General features: G+C 34.0%; 3 protein-coding genes across 5 annotated transcripts; 2 read left to right on the plus strand and 1 right to left on the minus strand.

Moving 5' to 3' along the window:
- Window positions 1-1,303: 1,303 nt before the first annotated feature.
- LOC18592271 (biotin--protein ligase 2) lies at window positions 1,304-7,188 on the minus strand. 2 transcript variants are annotated; one of them, XM_007018903.3, is made up of 10 exons: window positions 6,975-7,188; window positions 6,629-6,899; window positions 6,470-6,531; window positions 6,175-6,323; window positions 5,758-5,878; window positions 5,185-5,340; window positions 4,587-4,632; window positions 3,419-3,485; window positions 2,642-2,718; window positions 1,304-1,602 (listed from the first exon to the last, which is right to left on the minus strand). In XM_007018903.3, the coding sequence occupies exons 1-10, from the start codon at window positions 7,108-7,110 to the stop codon at window positions 1,560-1,562; spliced, it is 1,128 nt and encodes a 375-aa protein (XP_007018965.3). In that variant the 5' UTR covers window positions 7,111-7,188; the 3' UTR covers window positions 1,304-1,559. The 2 variants fall into 2 exon arrangements, 1 of the variants encoding a protein (XP_007018965.3); XR_001929127.2 differs by lacking the exon at window positions 4,587-4,632 and having other exon boundaries at window positions 6,975-7,187.
- A 1,100-nt stretch (window positions 7,189-8,288) lies between these two features.
- Window positions 8,289-14,186, plus strand: LOC18592272 (histone-lysine N-methyltransferase ASHR1-like). Its single transcript, XM_007018907.3, has 14 exons — window positions 8,289-8,691; window positions 8,874-9,019; window positions 9,101-9,235; window positions 9,336-9,390; window positions 9,495-9,613; window positions 10,134-10,222; window positions 10,302-10,383; window positions 11,270-11,374; window positions 11,481-11,571; window positions 11,650-11,769; window positions 12,014-12,120; window positions 12,507-12,576; window positions 12,970-13,033; window positions 13,701-14,186. The coding sequence occupies exons 1-14, from the start codon at window positions 8,592-8,594 to the stop codon at window positions 13,858-13,860; spliced, it is 1,443 nt and encodes a 480-aa protein (XP_007018969.3). The 5' UTR covers window positions 8,289-8,591; the 3' UTR covers window positions 13,861-14,186.
- Window positions 14,187-14,446: 260 nt separating this feature from the next.
- On the plus strand, window positions 14,447-17,560 carry LOC18592273 (histone-lysine N-methyltransferase ASHR1-like). Of its 2 annotated transcripts, XM_018125442.2 has the most exons (4): window positions 14,447-14,640; window positions 16,440-16,579; window positions 16,987-17,126; window positions 17,303-17,560. In XM_018125442.2, exons 1-3 carry the CDS (start codon window positions 14,535-14,537, stop codon window positions 17,083-17,085), a joined length of 345 nt encoding a protein of 114 aa, XP_017980931.2. In that variant the 5' UTR covers window positions 14,447-14,534; the 3' UTR covers window positions 17,086-17,126; window positions 17,303-17,560. The 2 variants fall into 2 exon arrangements, with proteins under 2 accessions (XP_017980931.2, XP_017980930.2); XM_018125441.2 differs by lacking the exon at window positions 17,303-17,560 and having other exon boundaries at window positions 14,448-14,640; window positions 16,987-17,283.
- Window positions 17,561-18,544: the final 984 nt, after the last annotated feature.

Genomic DNA, 18,544 nt, shown 5'->3' on the forward strand with positions numbered 1-18,544 from the left:
TGAAAAGAAAAGAAAAAGTTCTGAAACCCTAAATGTAGGCATTAACAGCCTACTAAATGGCATCAAGATAGCTTTATTTAACTCAAAATCTTATTTTATCCGCAAATGAAAGTGGATCCATGTTAAAAGTAGTAAAAAATACCAGGAATCACTTTTGGTGAATTTTGGTTGAATTTCCATGGAGTAAAAGCCCACAGCCATAATTATTAAATGTGGATCATGTGCTTTCTTCAATTTTACAGCTGTTGTTTTACTCACAGTTCAGAAAAAGCAATATATCCCAGATAAAATAAAATTAAAGTAAATTAAAAGCCATGAAAGTTACAACTCATTTCAATTTCATCACCCCTTTTGGAATGGAAGAAACAAATCAAAGATACAAGAGGGGAAGATATCATTTTGATCAGAAAAAGAAATTGATAAAAAGCACCATTTGTCACCATCATGAATTTACCCACATGATTTGGCTGTAAGGCATTTGTTTGTTTCCACAGTCACAGTTTCTCAACAGGCAGCCAAGTATGACAATCACAATACAATGTTGACTGTGTGGTGAACAGCAAACAAGCTCTAAACAGCAAGACACAAACTTTATTTATTTTTATTTTTTTGGTTATTAACACGATAGGTTCATGCCATATCATCCTACCATGTATAAATGTTGGGTTACAACTCATTTCATTGCATGCAAGACAAGCTGGAGGCAGACAAAAGCTGCAAAGCTTAAGAGCTGATGTGTGTTGTTTTTTTGTACAAATTTGAGGGACCCCTAAACTCTGGGGAATGAAAATTGAACCTAAAAGCTCTCGTGAACGGCAATGGAAACATATGACACAAGCTCGTTTGCAGCGTTCTCAGGATGACCAAACCTAAATATAATTCCATACTGATACTGTAATGGAGACAATTTGTGCTGTATGGACCCCTTAACAATGGCCTGCGGGCATTTCCAATAATATCGGGTTGAATTGCTAAGACATTTTTGTTTTGATGTAAGAAGCCCATGTCCAGGCTAGGTTTGGGGCGAAGGAAGAAGAAGGGGGGACCGGGAGTGGGATGGTGGGTTGAGCAAACACGGAGGCGATGATGGGACAAGGTACCCACGACCACAGGACAGACAATGGGGTCGGTTTATCAGGACACTGATCCACTTAAAATAATCCTGTCTTTTAAGTGATCCTAGATATACAGCAAATCATACAACTATTTATTCTCATCAACATACAGGCAGCAAAGAAGGCACCAAATTTCTAACAAATGATTGACAAATTGGGCATAGATTTGAATTCAAAATTGCATGAGATTTGTTCTATACTCACTGTCCATTACTCAAATCTCATCTAAATAACAAAACCAAAGACTTGTGTAATATAAGTTTGACCCAGACCCAGATCTCATTCAAATAAAAATTATATTAAATAAAAAAAATGGATAACCTTTGGAGAATAATGACATAAGTTGAAAAACCACATAAAAAGAAAAGAAAGAGAGCATCCTGTGTTTGGCACATGTTACAACATGACAGTTTGCCTCCCGTTGAAGGTGCTGTGGAATGTTCTTCATTCAAGTTTTCTCCTGACCAGTCCTTTGAAGAAGTCAAAACTGTGGCCACATGAGAGGCGATATTTTTTAATTACAGCGGAAAAGAATCGTGAAACTGATATGTGGAAAGTACGCGGAAACTTCTACTACTGCCAATGAAATGGGTGCCTTGCCAAGTGTTATATTCAAAGATGATTAGAACAAGGGAATCTAATGCTCTTAGGATGCACCGAATCAAAGCATATTCTTTTTCCACCTTGTGAACTTGATAATCTAAAGAAACCGTATTTAAAAATGTGTAATTAAAAAGGTTATCATCCTCTGGACTTGAAAGAAAATGAAACTCCTTGTGCACTGCACGCATATGTATACATGCATGCATGTTCATACTTTAAAAACCTTCCGATACATAATTTTGTATCCTTAAAAATTTAGTAATTCATGAATCTTTCATATCAGTCACAATCCAAGTCCTAAATTTCCAGGTGGTCATACTCCTGCTTTATTTTATTTTATTATTATTATTTTCTTTCTGAGAGAACATACTATACTATTGCTCAATTTAGCATTGACATGCTTGCTTAACATTGCAGAGAGAGACAGTTTTTCACCCGTTTTTCCAGTCACTACTGGCCCATTTTGCAAGACGGAGCCAGAATTCGTGGACCATATATTTACTTTTGGGCCATACAAGTTGGATTGTCAGAAATCTTGCACCATTCAATGGCTTTTTGCTATCCGTACAGACAAGGAGCAGAATAATTTTTCAGAAAGTGGTGACTTGTTTTGATTAACGAGGAAATCAGTGTCAATAACTTGGTGTCTTCCGGTGTTCGCACACTATCCGATTTTAAAGGAAGCCATTAAAGCTTCCGGGAACCACGTGTAGCATGTTTATCACCTCTTTCCACAATAATTAATCTTTTGTTTTCTTTTTGGATGTTCTTACAGGTGGCTAAATTAGGCACTACCTATAAATTAGAAAAATGAATTCTGAACTGTGTTAATATTTTCTTTCCAGCTACTGGATATATATTCTAAAGCCCTAGATGGGGAGATGTCGCAACCTCTGCAATAAAAAAAAGTAAACGAAAGATACCTGTTTCCATCAGGATGAAGTTCACACATTTGATAGTCATCACCAATAGCTAACAAATAACCTGAGGATGTCAAACCCTGCAAAACAAAAAATGAATACTACTTCTAACACACTCAATTACAAGTTACAGCATCTGCAATAAGAAATTATGTTCACTTTAACATGTTTGTGTAACAAATATTGCCACTCAACAATAATTCAGATTGATATTACAAGTTTTTCTAAGTTACTACAAGATCATTGGCTATACCCTTTACACTAAGAATTTCCATTCTCTTCTCCCACAGATATGCGAAGGCAAAGACTAAAGCTTGAGAGAAACAAACTGTATATTCTGGTCTGAAATTTGAAATGAAGATGCTCTTCAAGGCATTGTTTACTTTTACCCAAGAGACTTTACAAGAACTTTTCCTAGATGAAAAAGACAAATGAATTCTTGACTAGTCCTCCCTCCCCCAACAATCAATAGAAAAATTATACATTAAAAAGAGAAAAATGGATAAAGATGCATAGTATGTTCTTTCACTAAGCTAATTGACAATTATTTACTTTCGAGCACACAACAAAAATCTTCAACTAGATAATTATGGAAACAGAAGATTTCCCATCATACGTAAGAAGACAGAAAATTTAAGTACGAACTTAAAAGATTTAATCATTTAGCAGGTCATTTTATTTTCTTTTACAATTATACCCGCAAGCAGACACCTGCATATGCAAATGTCAAGAAAGGACAAGTCAGAAACTTATGCAGTAAACCTTTCAGGTCTGCCATACCTGGATCGTGACCACATTTTCCACAATTCTATCCTCATTCTTTTCCTGCACAATAACTCTCTGCCCACTGCATGGCCAATTCAATATAAAATAAACTCACATACCTATAAAAACAGCTTTAGAATATATATGCATGCCATAAATGATGGAAAAGTTTCATCTTAGTAGGGTTGCTTCAATTAAGAAAAACAAAAAGCTGGCTGTACAAACACACACAGGGAACTTTATTAAAGTTAATGAAAAAAAGATCAACATAGAGATACACACATTAATGCTAAAAGGCTGTTCAAGTTGAATTTAATTCTTGAGACAAGTAACTTCATCAGCTTCTATTGACTTAATGGTCATAGAAGAATAAGTTGACCACAATTTTATTCTTTGGACAAGATGGCATCCACATGAAAACCTCTTTCTAAAATATTTCTTCTTCTTCTTCTTCTTTGTGCGTGTGTGTACGCGTGGGGTGGGGGGGGAGGGAGGGATAAGTTCTTTAATCTCTCTTGGATGGAAAATCCTGCAAGGTAGGCAATTCCGATGCAAGAATCCATCTCTATCACATTCAGGCAGCCACCTTAATGCCCCCACTTGTGTTACAAACTTGCACAACCAAGTTCAGCAAAGGATGGTTTACGTAGGCATACATCTCTTATCTTTAAGGTTTAATTAATGTTTTCGCTTTTTTTTTTAATAAGTGATTAAGGTTTAAGGTTCTCCTATATATTAGGAAAGCTTAGGATTTTATTAGAATTCATACTGATGTAACCAAAGGCAACTGCTCATGCAATAATAAAAGACTAAGGCTGACAAGTGCAACAGCAGTCCCCTAAATCATTAAAACAACCACTTAGTATAAAATGCTAAAGGTAAAACTGCCAAAGCCAGTCTCACAGGCCCACAGTTCCAGGACCCTATTTTGATGGGACCATAAGTAGCTAATAATCCCTTTCCTTACTCTATGAAAACTAAAAAAAAAATTAATAGATAATACACACTAAAAGAAAGATATAAATTATGAAAGAAAGTTCACCTATGGAGCCATGTTATATAGTAAAGCGCTGGGACCATAACTAGCTAATAACACCTTTCCTTGCACTATTAAAACCACAAAGGTTTTTACTAGATAATACAACACATAAATGAAAGATGAAAATAATAAAAGAAAATTCACCTATGAAGCCATGTTCTATAGTAAAGCTCCTCTAGAGTTTGAAATCCTGCATGTTATGTGACCCCCAAAAAGAAAACTAGAAGTTATTAGTGGTACTGAAAGCTATGCAACACAATTAATACACATTGATAAATATGGTATATCGTTTGTCTAAAACAGATTCCCAATTTGTTTCACAACTTAGACAACAAACATTCTAAATTGAAGATATAGGTTCCACTTGATGAGTTGTCAGTGTATCAGAGAAAATGAAGGGGGAGGGGGGGGGGGGGGGGGGGGGGGGGGGGGGGTTGATAATGGAGAATAATGTGTATGCATTAGAGGGCAGAATCAGGAAGATGCAGCTGCTGTCTCTTATTCACAAAAGGTGATCCAAATTCCACAACCTATAAGTAATTGAGAATTAATGGTAGCACCAATGACCATTTTCCTAGCATTTCAGTGAACCACTGTCTGTTGGAAACTTATGGAAATAGTTTTAGCATGAGAATGAAAATTGCACAATGCTCATTTTAAGAACAACCAAATTCGACAGAGTAAATGCATATTTACACATATGACCCAGGAGATTATAGAGAGAACCAAAAGAATGACTCACCTTGATTTAAGAAAATATCATATAACATCTCAAATTTATTAAAGAAGGCAGCCATGATATCTTCTCTTCTAAATTTGTTAGAAGTAGTAGACAGCTCTTTTAATACTGCATTCAAGCATGTCGTTGGTTTCTCATTATCAACATTCAAACCTACACCTGCAAGAACATCCAGTGATTTGTAAGCTTCATCATGCACATATGGTATATAAATAAAATAAGGCCAGAAAAATCCTATTTTCAAATGCAGAATGTGCTTCGATAGATCAATAGTCTACCCATAGTGAAGCAAGAATTTTCCATGTGAAAGCAGAAGCAAGGATGCTGCTGCAAATGCCTGCACAGGTGCAGTGGCATAACAGAGCTACTGGGGATTGAAGTCAATATATTTTCAACTTATGAGCATCTTCAAAGATAAATAATCAACTTTCAAGAAAATTTAAGGGTCTCAGTCCCTCAAGCTTAAAATTTATCAGTGGCTCTGCCAGTGAATCTAGGGATTTAAAGATACAGACAGAAGCATAGATAGTCACACTGAATTTGATTATTGGCACTCAAAGGAATAAGTACTTTTACCAGAACTGACATTGAACTTCTTTGATTTATATGTTGATGTGCAGAGAATGCCTCCAACTTTAAGGCCATTTAAGTACAGATCATTTGGCCACTTGATTCTAACATCAAGACATGGGAAGCCCTGAAAAGATTTTTGGAAAAAGAAGTCTATCAAAATCTAAACTTCAGGTTCATACCAAAGAATAATTTGCAAAATAAGAATGGCAACAGATGTGAATTATCAAAGAATAATTAACATTTTCCACTCTTCAGCTTCGACTTGGTAATTTTCTAAGATGTGCACTCTAAGTTAAACCTTTGAATTTGAAGTTGATGCATACCAATTATGGACTATACATCCTTTTCATTCAATGGCATTCATCTTTTAAGGAAAAATAAGTCTTTATCGGTAGTAAAAGGGAAAGAAGAAAGGCTTACTTCCCGATCGCAAATATCCTTTATAGCCTCCGTCAGAGCTAGAGACACTACATATTGTACCAAAGGCACAATTTTTCCATCCTCCATTTCTAAAGTAAATGAAAACATAAGGCATCCCCTCGGAGACTCCCACGCATTCTTGGACCGACCTGCAAAAATCTCGAAACATTTACAAAATCATATTCATTAATACCAAACCAAAAAACTTAAATGCAAGATTCAATTTTTAATAATTCAAAATTATTATTTACTGCTGTTTTGGAGCCTCTTGAAGTAGCAACCAAACGAACCTTACCTCGCCCTTTAAACTGAACATCAGCTACACAAGCTGCACCAATTGGAAGCTCACAAAAATTGCTGTTCAAAGCAAAAAATAAAACTTTAGCATTCACGAAATAACAAAAAATTTCAAATAATTTCGATTTTTTTTTTGGCCGATCGATTGTTCGCTTACTGAGAAACTACGTCGTGCGTGGAAGGCAACCGCGGGGACCAAATAAGATTCCGACCGAATCGGTTAGTCGAGAGTGAATTCAGAAACAAATTGACATTAAAAGCCTCTTCACCCAATTGGAAATTGCTAATCTCTGATTGTAAATGAGTTGAAACTTCGCCGCCGTTTGGAAGCTTAAGAGCGTTGTTGATTTTTAATGACTTTGCAATTTCGGTTTCGGAAGATGATTTGCCGCATAGAAATAGAGCAGAAGGCGAGCTCGTCTCCATGGCTGAGAAAAAAGAGGGAAAGTGATTAATTAAGGATTAAAGGTAAGATGAAGGCTTTAAGAGAGCAAGAAAATTACCTGAGGCTGCGACGGAGAAAGAAAGCCTTGACGGGGTGTGATTTTTCAGGGAGAGGACTGAGAAAGAAATATGGGGAGAAAGTAAACGGAAACGGCTGCTTACCAACATGCAAAAAATGCTTTGGCAAAGCCACATGGAAGACTGGTAGTTCGACGAAGATTTTAGTGACGTGAGAGGTTTTAGGACTGAGAAAATTATGAAGGGTGTTATTACGGGGATGGTCGAGGAATTGGCATCACAGACGCCTTTGAAACCGCAATTTTTAGTAGTGGATGAAAGACCTGTGAAATCGGTCAGCGGAGGAGTGGCTGTGACGCTAATTTTCAATGCGGCTTGTCACTGAATAGTTACGGGATTGTACGAGACCTTCCCGCCAAGGCCTGCAAGGCCAGCATGGTGGGCTGGGCTCCGGTCAAATTGGCCCAATTGATTATTTAAAATTTTTTTATCATATGCAATAATGAAATATATATTAAAATCTATTTTTTATGGTACGTGTAATTTTGTTATCGCCTTAAAAGGGGTATATTAAGTTAAAGATATTTTTTTAGTTAAACTTAGAAAAAAAGAGAGAAAAATAAAGAAGTAATAAATGATTAAACTAGGTTTATTGAATTTTAGGGACGGTAATGGGTAAGTAATTATTATTTGTTAAGTGCCTTAATCTAAACTATATTATTTGATAAGAAATCTTACAAATATCTTATTAAAATTTTGAATTGTTATTGAAATATTTTAAATATTATTTATTAAATATTTAGTTAAAATGAATTTGAATTAATTTTTATGTATATTAATAATGAAAATTAAATTAATAAATAAAAGTTAGCTTATAAAAAAATAAATTAAAAATTAAAATTATATTTAGAATAAATAATAAATTTTAATAAATATATAAATAAAAATTTAACATTAAAAATTATTATTTTATAATCAAATTTGGAAATGGGTATTTTAAAATTACTATTCAAACCTATTAGAGTAATAATTTTATTATTTGAATTCTACTCAAATCTAATTATATAATATCTTGATTTTATTTAATATCGGTTAAAATAATACAAGATACTTTATTACAAAATATCTATTTACATCTGTATTTTTTATCAACATGCAAAAAATTTATACATTTTAGTAACATAATTGCTCAAATATAGGATTAATAAAAAAAATACATATGATTACATCACACATAAATGTAACACCTTGACTTGAACCTAAACTTTCTCCAAAAATTATCATCTTTTATCACTTGAACTATGTATATAAATACTAACAAAAAGTATCAAGATCATAAGTCCACATTTAAAACCAGAAAAAAAAAAGAAAAACTATCATCTTATTGTTGTAATTGCTTCTCCATCGGAAAATTAGTAAAACTTCAGAACCGCCAGAGAAGAGGGTGTATCGTCAATTTAAGGCCCCGATTTCCAAATTTATATATCCTAACGATGCCGTATTAAGTATGTTTTCCCCCACTCCTGTTTACGAGAAACAATCGCAGCAGTAAATTTTCTTTTGATGTATAACGCCGTAGTAATTACGAGCGAACCAGCTGGATTAGTCCTCGTTCGTCAAGAACAAACCTTCCAGAGCTTGCGAGTTCTTGCTTGTTCATGGAGCAATTGCAGGCTTCTCTTCAAGCTCGCGGCTTAAGCGTTTCCAACCTCCCCGATAAAGGCCGGTCTCTCGTCACCACCAAGGATTTCTATCCAGGTTTTCTTTCCGCCAAATTCAAAAAAAAAAAAAAAAAGAAAAGAGAAAAACTCTGTAAATTTGATCAATTAATCTATCAATAGCCTGGGAATGCGATAAGTTTTTTAAAAATATTCTATGTTTGTTTTCAGTAAAGTGCAGAAAAAAAAATGGAAAATTTAAAATGCAGCTTTGATTTGCAGGAGAAGTAATTATAAGCCAAGAGCCATACGTTTTCGTGCCAAACAACTCCTTAACTGAATCAAGTTGCGATGGATGTTTCAGCAAAAGCAATCTCAAGAAGTGCTCGGCTTGTCAGGTTGTTTGGTACTGTGGGAGCACTTGCCAGGTATACCGTGTTTCAACTCAACTAATTGAATTTCTCATCGAATCAGTTGAAAATTATTGATTGGTTAATGTCTATTTACAGAAGCTCGAGTGGAAGTTGCATCGACTGGAATGCCAGGCACTTGCTAAGCTTGACAAGGAAAGGAGGAAGTCTGTTACGCCTACTATCCGGATGATGGTGAAACTTTACCTTAGGAGAAAATTGCAAAGTGAAAGGGTAATGGGGCTGGTTATTATTGTTTCATATGTGACAATTATAAGTTATGAGCTTTTTTTCTTTTCTGGGGTATTATTTAATAATTCCTTAAGATTTCCAGGTCATCCCTGTTACTGCTATAGACAATTACAATTTGGTGGAGCAATTGGTTTCTCGTATCCTTTCTTTATCATTGGATTTAGTCCATTTTGGTAGAATATCTTTTCTGATTTATAATTCTGCTGCTCAACTATTTTGTTTAGCCTTAAATTCGGGAAAGACATGTTGGATATCGATGAGAAGCAGCTAGTGTTGTACGCACAGATGGCCAACCTTGTTAACTTGATTCTTGGGTGCCCTGACATCGACATAAAAGAGATTGCTGAAAACTTTTCCAAGGTCCATCTTTGAGTCAATTTAAGCTAATGTCTTAGTCATTTATTATATTTGAAGCATAATTACTTGAAAGCATTGTTTTTGGTATGGTTGCCCTTCCTCCCTCCGTCCAAGAAAGAATACGTTATATCTAGGTACTATGGGAGCAGTCTTACATTTCTTCCATGTGATGTTTCTCTGTTTAATCATTAAAATCTCTTCTTTTAAATTTCAAAACAACAGGAAGAGTGCAAGCTTATGTTGAAACCTGAGGCTTACTTAAAACAATTTGCAGAAAGGAGCAAGGTTGTCTAAGTTATGTTGTAATTTGATGGATATTCAATCCAAAGTTCATGCAAAAGTACGAATGGCCTAAATAAGCAATCTGGGAATTTATTACAGTGTAATTTCCGGTTTCTTTTAAATTGCTCTTTGTCACGTAAATAGTCTCTAATTCTTTCACCAAAGTGAGGAAAAAATCTTAGCAATATCTTTCTACACTAGATAGACAGATATACTGATCTATTGATTCTGAAAATTGCAGATTGCATGTAATGCACATACCATTTGTGACAGTGAATTGAGACCCCTGGGGACAGGATTGTATCCTGTTATTTCCATTATCAACCACAGGTAATTATGCTTACAGATTCATGCAGTATGGTTTCCTTTCTAGTGATCTTTGATTCACTAAACAATTCCCCTGCTGTAGCTGCTTGCCAAATTCTGTCTTGGTATTTGAGGGAAGGTTGGCTGTAGTACGTGCTGTGCAACATATACCCAAAGATGCTGAGGTGAGAAATTTTTCATTTTACATTTTTTTATGCTAGGAACTGATGTATTAGGATGTCTTCTTCAGATTAGGGGTCAAAAAATGGTTAGTCTGTTTGTCAAATATATAGAAGAACACCCTGTAGTAAGGTTCAATTTCTTGGGAGGCCAAGTTTGGTCAAGGGCAAGCTAGAGCTTAGAATTATTTTTGTTATTTAGTTACTTTAAATCATACCTGTCATCTTTTCTTCTTATGTGGAGCTTGTACCATCATGATGTCTGTGAAGATAGCACCAATACGATTTAAATGATTTGGTTTTTCTGTTATGTTTTAATTATGGCCTCAGTATTTTTTTTCCATAATTCTTTTATTCAATAATATCATTACATGGTGCTCCCACAGCTTGTAGCTCTGCCAGCTATTATTGCAGATTTATTCTTTCCAGTTATGTGAAGTGATAGTAGGCTTAGTTTTGCTCTATGTTCTTTCTTTTCTGGATCATACCTGATAAACCATCAATGAAAATTTCTGGATGTTGTCTTGCCAAAGCTAGGTTATGCATAGGGCTAAAATGCTTGCTCACGGTGGAAAAAGGTTTCTAGATGTTCAATGGAGAGCATTTCAGCTTTTAGCCTTGTAATTTATTTGTGGCGCAATGCAGCTGCAATTTGTTATGACATCTATTTTATGCTCTTTCTCTTGGAATCTCATTGTTCTTTTCTTTGCAACTTTTATCTGAAGCTTGAACCAGCTTCAAGCTGAATACTAGTCTTATGACAAAGAAACAGAGAGGAACTACTAGAGCATGTTCAAGTTTCAATTAACCATAGATATTCCAGAAGATATAATTAGAATAATCCTTTGATATTGCAACTGAATGTGCTATTCCTTTTCTTGTATTTCCTAAGATATTGATCAGTTATATAGAGACTGCTACAAGTACCATTACTCGGCAAAAGACTCTCAAAGAACAATACCTTTTCACTTGTACATGTCCCTGCTGTATCAAAGTGGTACTTGCTCTATCACATTTTTTATTCTTTTAGCATGTAACATATTTGCTTTTGGAATGGACATTTTTCATTTCACTGATTAATCGGTGCTTGTATACTGTTGAAGGGTCAACATGATGATATCCAAGAAAGTGCAATTCTGGAGGGTTATCGGTGCAGGGACAACAGATGCAGTGGCTTCTTGCTTAGAGAATCTGGTATGTGACAATATGTAATTAAAGCCACCCAAAATGACCTACACAAAATTTTACACATTTTGAAGTTTGGATATGCAGATGACAAAGGATTTGTTTGCCAACAGTGTGGCCTCACTAGAAACAAGGAAGAGATAAGAAAGAAATCACGTGATATCAAAGCATTGTTGGACAAGGCTCCTAAGTCTACTTCCTCTGGCAATATCCTTCTCTACTTTTTTATGTCAAGGAACTAATCACCTTTGGTGGTACTTCAATTTTATAAAGTTGAAATATAATTTTGCAGTTGGTTACTTGTTTTGATATTCTAATTTTAATCTCATTTCCGATGCCACTGTTTGAGTAAATAATTTTGTCTTTGGTGAATTAATATCATCTGGGAACAATGTTTATGTGCATTCATAGAAAGAAATAGATGAAATTTGATTCTTAACTTAAAGTTCAGATCCCCAGGATGCCATGATTTTGTATAAAAATATTGAAAAACTCCAGAAAGAAGTATGCCATCCTTTTTCAATCAGTTTGATGCGAACTTGGGAAAAACTTCATGAGGTACTTCCTTGAGTCATGTTGACATCTTAGAGCAGAATATAGGTTGAAGAAACTTATGCTTTTCTGTGTGCATGTGTGTGTGTGTGTTTTTATGTCTATCTATCGATTTCTCTTGGTGTAATCAATCTAAAGATGATTCAATTTTGTATAATAGAGCGTCATGATTCTTACTGCTGATTTGTTTTTTATCATCTAATGGTCCATGTAAATATGTTTTTCTTTGTACTTTTGATCTGATGAATGGCTAACTAAGTTTGAAGCTAAACTGAATGCAATACTTTTTTTTCCTGTTCTGTCAAACATCATTTGGTAAAATAATATTGGTTTTTTTGCAATATTAATTGAGTTGACTTGTGGTTCTGATAAAAATGGATCAATTCATGCAGATATTAGTGCAGCTGGAAGAGTGGAAAGAAGCTTTGACATTTTGCAGATTAACCATTCCAGTGTATGAAAGTATGTCTTATTTCAACTTAAATCTTTGACAAGAAACTAATTACACATCTACTTACGTTGTTCACTTTTCTCACTTGTCATGGTATTCGGAGGGGGAAGAGACAAGAAACTTTAGTTTCGCTTCCTCACTTACAACATAAGCCAGATGCATCAAGATTTTTTTTTTTCTTTTTCAATATCTCATGAGTTTAGCAACCCAATCTAGTGGTTTTAATCTATAGGAGTAACCTAAAAGTGCATTCGTAGTCCTAGTTCACACCTGTGATGTTTTCAATTTGGCCTGAAAACTCCAGTACAAGTGTTGATAAAATTTAGCCTAAATTAGATACAGTTTAATGTTCCTGAGTTGAGAAATTGCTTGCATCCTGAACTTACCTTTCTGTTTCATTGCAGGGGTCTATCCAGGATTTCATCCTTTACTAGGATTACAATACTACAGTTGTGGAAAGCTTGAGTGGTTAGAAATTTTCTTGACTTTGTTATTTTCTTCATTCTCCAGTGCACTTCTTTCTTTCCCCTATTTTTCTTTTAAAAAATATATGTTAATTCCTTAAAATACTTATCAATTTTATAAAATAGACAGAATCCATAACTTGCTTTACAAAGTTGCCTCTTGGGACCTTATAACGGCTAAACTACTTTTGTGTGCCTAACATGAATGTGAAATCCACCTCAGTTCATTATCTTTATAGCTGTGCTCGTGCAGGAACATAACCAAAAATCAGTAACTACATCACTCTGATCGATTGGTTAATGACATGGTATTGTTACTTATAGAGTTCTGTTAAAAGCCACAGTGAAAGTATCTTTTAGCAACTTTCCTTGGCCCTGGCAAGCTTTATGCGAGGTCTTTTAGAGGAAAATATCCATTCTTTTCATTGTAGGTTGAGGCTTTGGAAACAGCTTATTTAAAAAATGCACTGGACAGTTGTTTTATTGATCTTTCATGGGTCAATGAGTGGGCATGAACTGCCTGCATGACGTTCCTTTAATGAAGATTCAATCTGGGCTGCTTGAATCATGAAATTGGCAACTTTCACATCACCTCAACCCTCCCCTTGATATGATTACTGATATTTTTTACTCTTTTGAATCATAAACAACTTTGATATTAATCACGGCAGGTTGCTTGGAGAGACAGATGACGCTATCAAATCATTGACCAAGGCAGTTGACATACTGAGAATCACTCATGGGACAAACACTCCATTTATGAAAGAACTCTTGATGAAGTTGGAGGAAGCTCGTGCTGAAGCTTCTTACACGCTTTCATGTAAGGAGTAGTAAACTACTTCACTACTGTCATTAGCATTGTCATCATGTGAAGCATAAAAGTTGCATCTGGGAGTGATTCAGTTGTTCCGTCGGTTCGATAGTCGGAAGCCATGCGTTTGGTTTTCCCCGAGCATGTTCGAGTGGATTAAGTTTACAAGATGAAAAAAGAAATTATCTTATTTTATATATCTGAAAACCTATTGAAAAAAGGAAAAAAATTATTTCATTTGATGATGAAATTTTTAGTAAGATTCAGTTGTATTAGTGCTGTTCTACGTTTATAATCAAATGATTAAAGTTTGTGATATATAGTGACTCTCTTTTGTTGGCCAGAATATATATGCTAACTCTTGAAAATCTCAAATCTAGGGTGACATTTAATTTCTAATAAAAATGTATTAACAAGCAAAATCAAGGGTAACAGCCGTTATCTCCCTCTTGTAAGTTGTAACCAGCATCTGACAGCCGTTAGTTTTATGATTATTTTACGATCCGACCATCATTGATTTACAAAGCTCCTCTTAGCTGTCACTGGCCCCAAATAAAAAGCACCGTAATCCTATCATTTCTAATCTTTCTCTTCCCATTTTTTTTACATATATTAATAGCAAAGAGGAAGCTCCCTGGTTTTTCTATTTTCACTTGCGAATTCCTATGAGAAAAGAGTATTCGTCGTCATTTCAATGGAGAATTTGGAGTTGCAGGATTTTCCTGAAGCTGAAGGGTTAAGCGTTTCTTATATTCTACCGAAAGGGCGTGGTCTCTTCGCAAAGAAAGCTTTCATTCCAGGTTCTTCTCTCTCCTCTTATGCTTGGTTTTTCTTAGTCAAGACTAGAGAAATGCTACTTCAAGAAAGTTGAAAATGTTGTTATGTTAATTAGGAAGCTTGTGTTTGCTTGTTACACAAGATAATTACGACTCAACGAGAAGGAAAGCGAAAAAAATGTTAAACTTCACTTCAGACGACTCAATAACTCAAATGTTTTAAACAAAATAATCAAATAAAGCCTTTTATTGAAATGAAGAATTTTTTTTAAGTTTTAAATAATTACATTTATATTTTTGATTTGATATATTTAAATATATATTAAAAAGTATAAAAAATATTTAGTTATTATAATTATTTTATAGTTTTTAAATAATTAATATAAAATCAACAATCAAAATTTTTAATTCAAATAAATTATCACATAACATAAAGATAATATAACAATATAATATAAAATCTAAATTAAAGTAAAAAATTTACAAAGATTAAAACAATAGTACCTAATTGTTAAATGCTTATTACATATCATAGATAAAACTCATGATTTTATGAAAATAATGGCACAACAGATTTCTTACATATTTTTTTGAGAAAAATTAAAGTTAAAAATAAGCAAAAGCAAATGAGGGAAGATGAGTGGATATTATAAATTGAAAAAAAAAGATAATTGGTTTTATGTATAGGGAATAAAATAGTTATTAGAGATCATTAAATAAATCTTATTGTTAGTTGATTGAAAATAGAAAAAATATGTGAGAAAAAAATAATTATGGGAGATTATTAAATACATCTTTTTGTTAATTGATTGAAAATAGAAAAAATAATAAAATTAATAGGATTGTAGGAATTGGAAAGTAATAAAAAATTGAGTTTGTTAGGTACATAATTAGAAAAGTGAGAGAATATGTTATTTTATTAATTATTTTAAATTTTTATATATTTTTAATAAAAAATAAGATAATTAGTTCAGAATTAATAAAAATGTAGAAGTGAGAGAAAACAAATATTTATTAGACATGAGAAAATAGATAAATAATTTATTAATTATTTTAATATTTATATATTTTTAATATAATTAATTATATTATTATAATATAAAAATATAAACTTTTTTAAATTTGAGAACTAAAGCCCTTGCTTATTGCTTAGGTGGCTTTAACCAAAGTCAGGCCTTGCTTCACCTTTTGCATTAAAAAGGCAAAAAGAAAGAAGAGTTGTCTTGCATGGAAGAGAAGTGGAAACGTGCCCAGAAAGGAAAAACAAAGGAGTTGTATTGAATTAGACAATAGTTTTAGGACGTGAATATTTGGTTTTTTTTTCCCTATTTTTTACTCTTTTTTTGTAGCTTGTCAATGATCTTTTCTTTTCCTTTTACTGATCTTTTTATGCCTTGAACTCTTGGTGATCTATTATTTTGTTTATCATCTAGTGTATCAATACATTAAAACAAAAATGTAGGTAAATTATTTCCTTATTTTGATGAATCTTGCTTGCAGGAATAAAAAATGCATGTTTATATATATGTTTATATATGTGTATGTATTTATTAATGTTTATGTATATATACGTATGTATGTCATACATTTATGTATAAATTCATAGTAGGCCTGGGGATGTACATTTATGTACATGTATGTGTACTCTCATGTATACATACATCTCTGTATATGTATTTAGTTGGCATGGGGATTAGAACTTAATTAAGAATATTTATTTTGAAGGTGAACTGGGGCTACTAGCACCACAAGAAAAGGGGATACACTTATTTTTGATGTGCACCTTCATGTTTCCTTATACTAGTGTAACAACTGCATTTCAGGAGAAGTGATCATCAGGGAAGAGCCATATGTTAATGAATCAGCAAGCCCCTTTCCTGTATGCAAGGGATGTTTCGAATCCCAGGGCCTTTCGAAGTGTTCAGCCTGTCAGTTTGTATGGTACTGTGGTAGCGAATGCCAGGTATTTTATTTAATTTTTTTTCTGTTTTGTTTAATTACTTAAGTGTTGATGCAACAAAACTTTGCCTTAGGCAAATTCCAGCCTATGGGTTATGGTTCTATTTAGCATTCGCTCACCAAGTGCAATGATACCCAAGAGTAGATAATGTTACATGCACAAAATTGAGAATTGTAATCTCGATGATCAGTAATTATTTAGGGTATTTAGGGAGAGCAAGGATAGAGACAAGTGTTATAATTAGAGAGAGAGCCGTGTTCACAATGAATGCCTCACCTTTTTATATCGGTGACAGATCTTTAAGATAGTGACACATGTCTTTGTTTCAAAGGGATGAAACTCATCCTTAACTGGTGGAATGGATGTGCGTTTTGTTTATTCTGAATATATTATTCCTTTTTTTATTTCAGAGGCTTGATTGGAGGTTGCATTGCATAAGCTTGAATATCGTGCCTTCTCAAGGATTGACTAGGCGTGGCACTATTTTGTTACACCTGAGATACGTGTAGTGGCAAAGCTCTACCTCCGGAGAAAGCTACAGAGTGATGAGGTAAATGTTTTTTTCCCAAATTAGGCCTATTTATCTACAACCTGCTGTAATGGTTTGATGACTCTTTGTACTGAGACTTTGATTAGTTCGTACTTTATGGGCATTAATGTTGGGTGTATATATCTATCTATCTATAGAGAGAGAGAGGCTTGTTGATTTTCCATTGACTTACACAGGCTTTTGCGTTTTGCAAACACATAATTTGAAGTGTACTGCCAGGGGGGAGCTGTCCTACATCCATGCTTGACAATGCCTTCTCAATACACAAGGCATGAATTAACTGTTTCTATGTCAATCTTTAGAATTAGTAACATGACCTGTTTTAAAAGGATTTGCCAAAAAATCCTCTCTATATCAATATCAACAGGAGTGTTAAAATGCAAATGCTAAATGAGAAATCAGATACTGTTTTCTTAGCAATATATCAAGTAATGAATTATCTGTATGCAGGGTTTTAGCAAAGAAAATTGGTTTTTGCTCTATAAATTGAGAAGCATAAATTGAGAAGGTCCTTCTAGCTCCAAAACCTAATGCAAAAAGATGTGTTAGTGTCACCTGATACATTGAATAAAATATATTTGATATTATAATCACCTTGAATAAGGCTGCAAACCCTTTAGCTTTCAACATTCCTGTAATGTTTCAATCTCTTATCTGGTGTCTGGGACATTTTTATCCGACACTCAATGCAAACTGATTTTGTTCAAATTTTTATTGCTTTACCTAGCAACCCCCTTCCCGTACCCAAACAAAAATATAGTCCGCAAGGATTCCCAAGGGCTATCATTTTTCCATTCATTAAGATTATCTGGCGCATTACTCATTTGTGTATGAAAAATACAGTCGACAAATTCTCTATGCAAAGACCATGTGAAGCAACTTAGGATGATTTATAGGTTGGATCCTTTATCTTCATCACAAACTGATAATGAATTATGATACTTGTTATTGGCATGACAGGATCCGCATCCAAAGCTTAAGTGCTATAACAGTTCATATCTCAATTAGCATGCAGTGAAAGATAAATTTACGTCTGATAGTTATTGCACTTAATGCAACTTGAGGTTTATCTACTAAGTGGGAGGAGTCTGCAGTACAGCTTTTACTGCAGCTGTAGAATGTGAGATTTGCTGAAAAGCTAAGATGGAATTGGTTTAAATTCCTTAGGCCCAGTGATTCTTTTCCTCTTAATAGATATATACCTAATAGCTTCTTTGGTTGAATATTATTATGTGCCCGAAACTATCGAGTTTTCCTCCTCCCCTGTTTGAAACATGACTTATGAGATGTGAACAAATCTTGTCAAACATCTTACTAGTAGATTTGTGGTTTGGTAATAAAAATTATGATATTGAGTTTCATTTTGTTCATAATTTGGTATATTGGCTGATCATCCCTTGTGGCAAGCTTCTTGACAA

Source organism: Theobroma cacao, chromosome 8, assembly GCF_053813885.1.
Source record: "Theobroma cacao isolate CCN51 chromosome 8, ASM5381388v1, whole genome shotgun sequence".
Taxonomy (NCBI): Eukaryota; Viridiplantae; Streptophyta; class Magnoliopsida; order Malvales; family Malvaceae; genus Theobroma; species Theobroma cacao.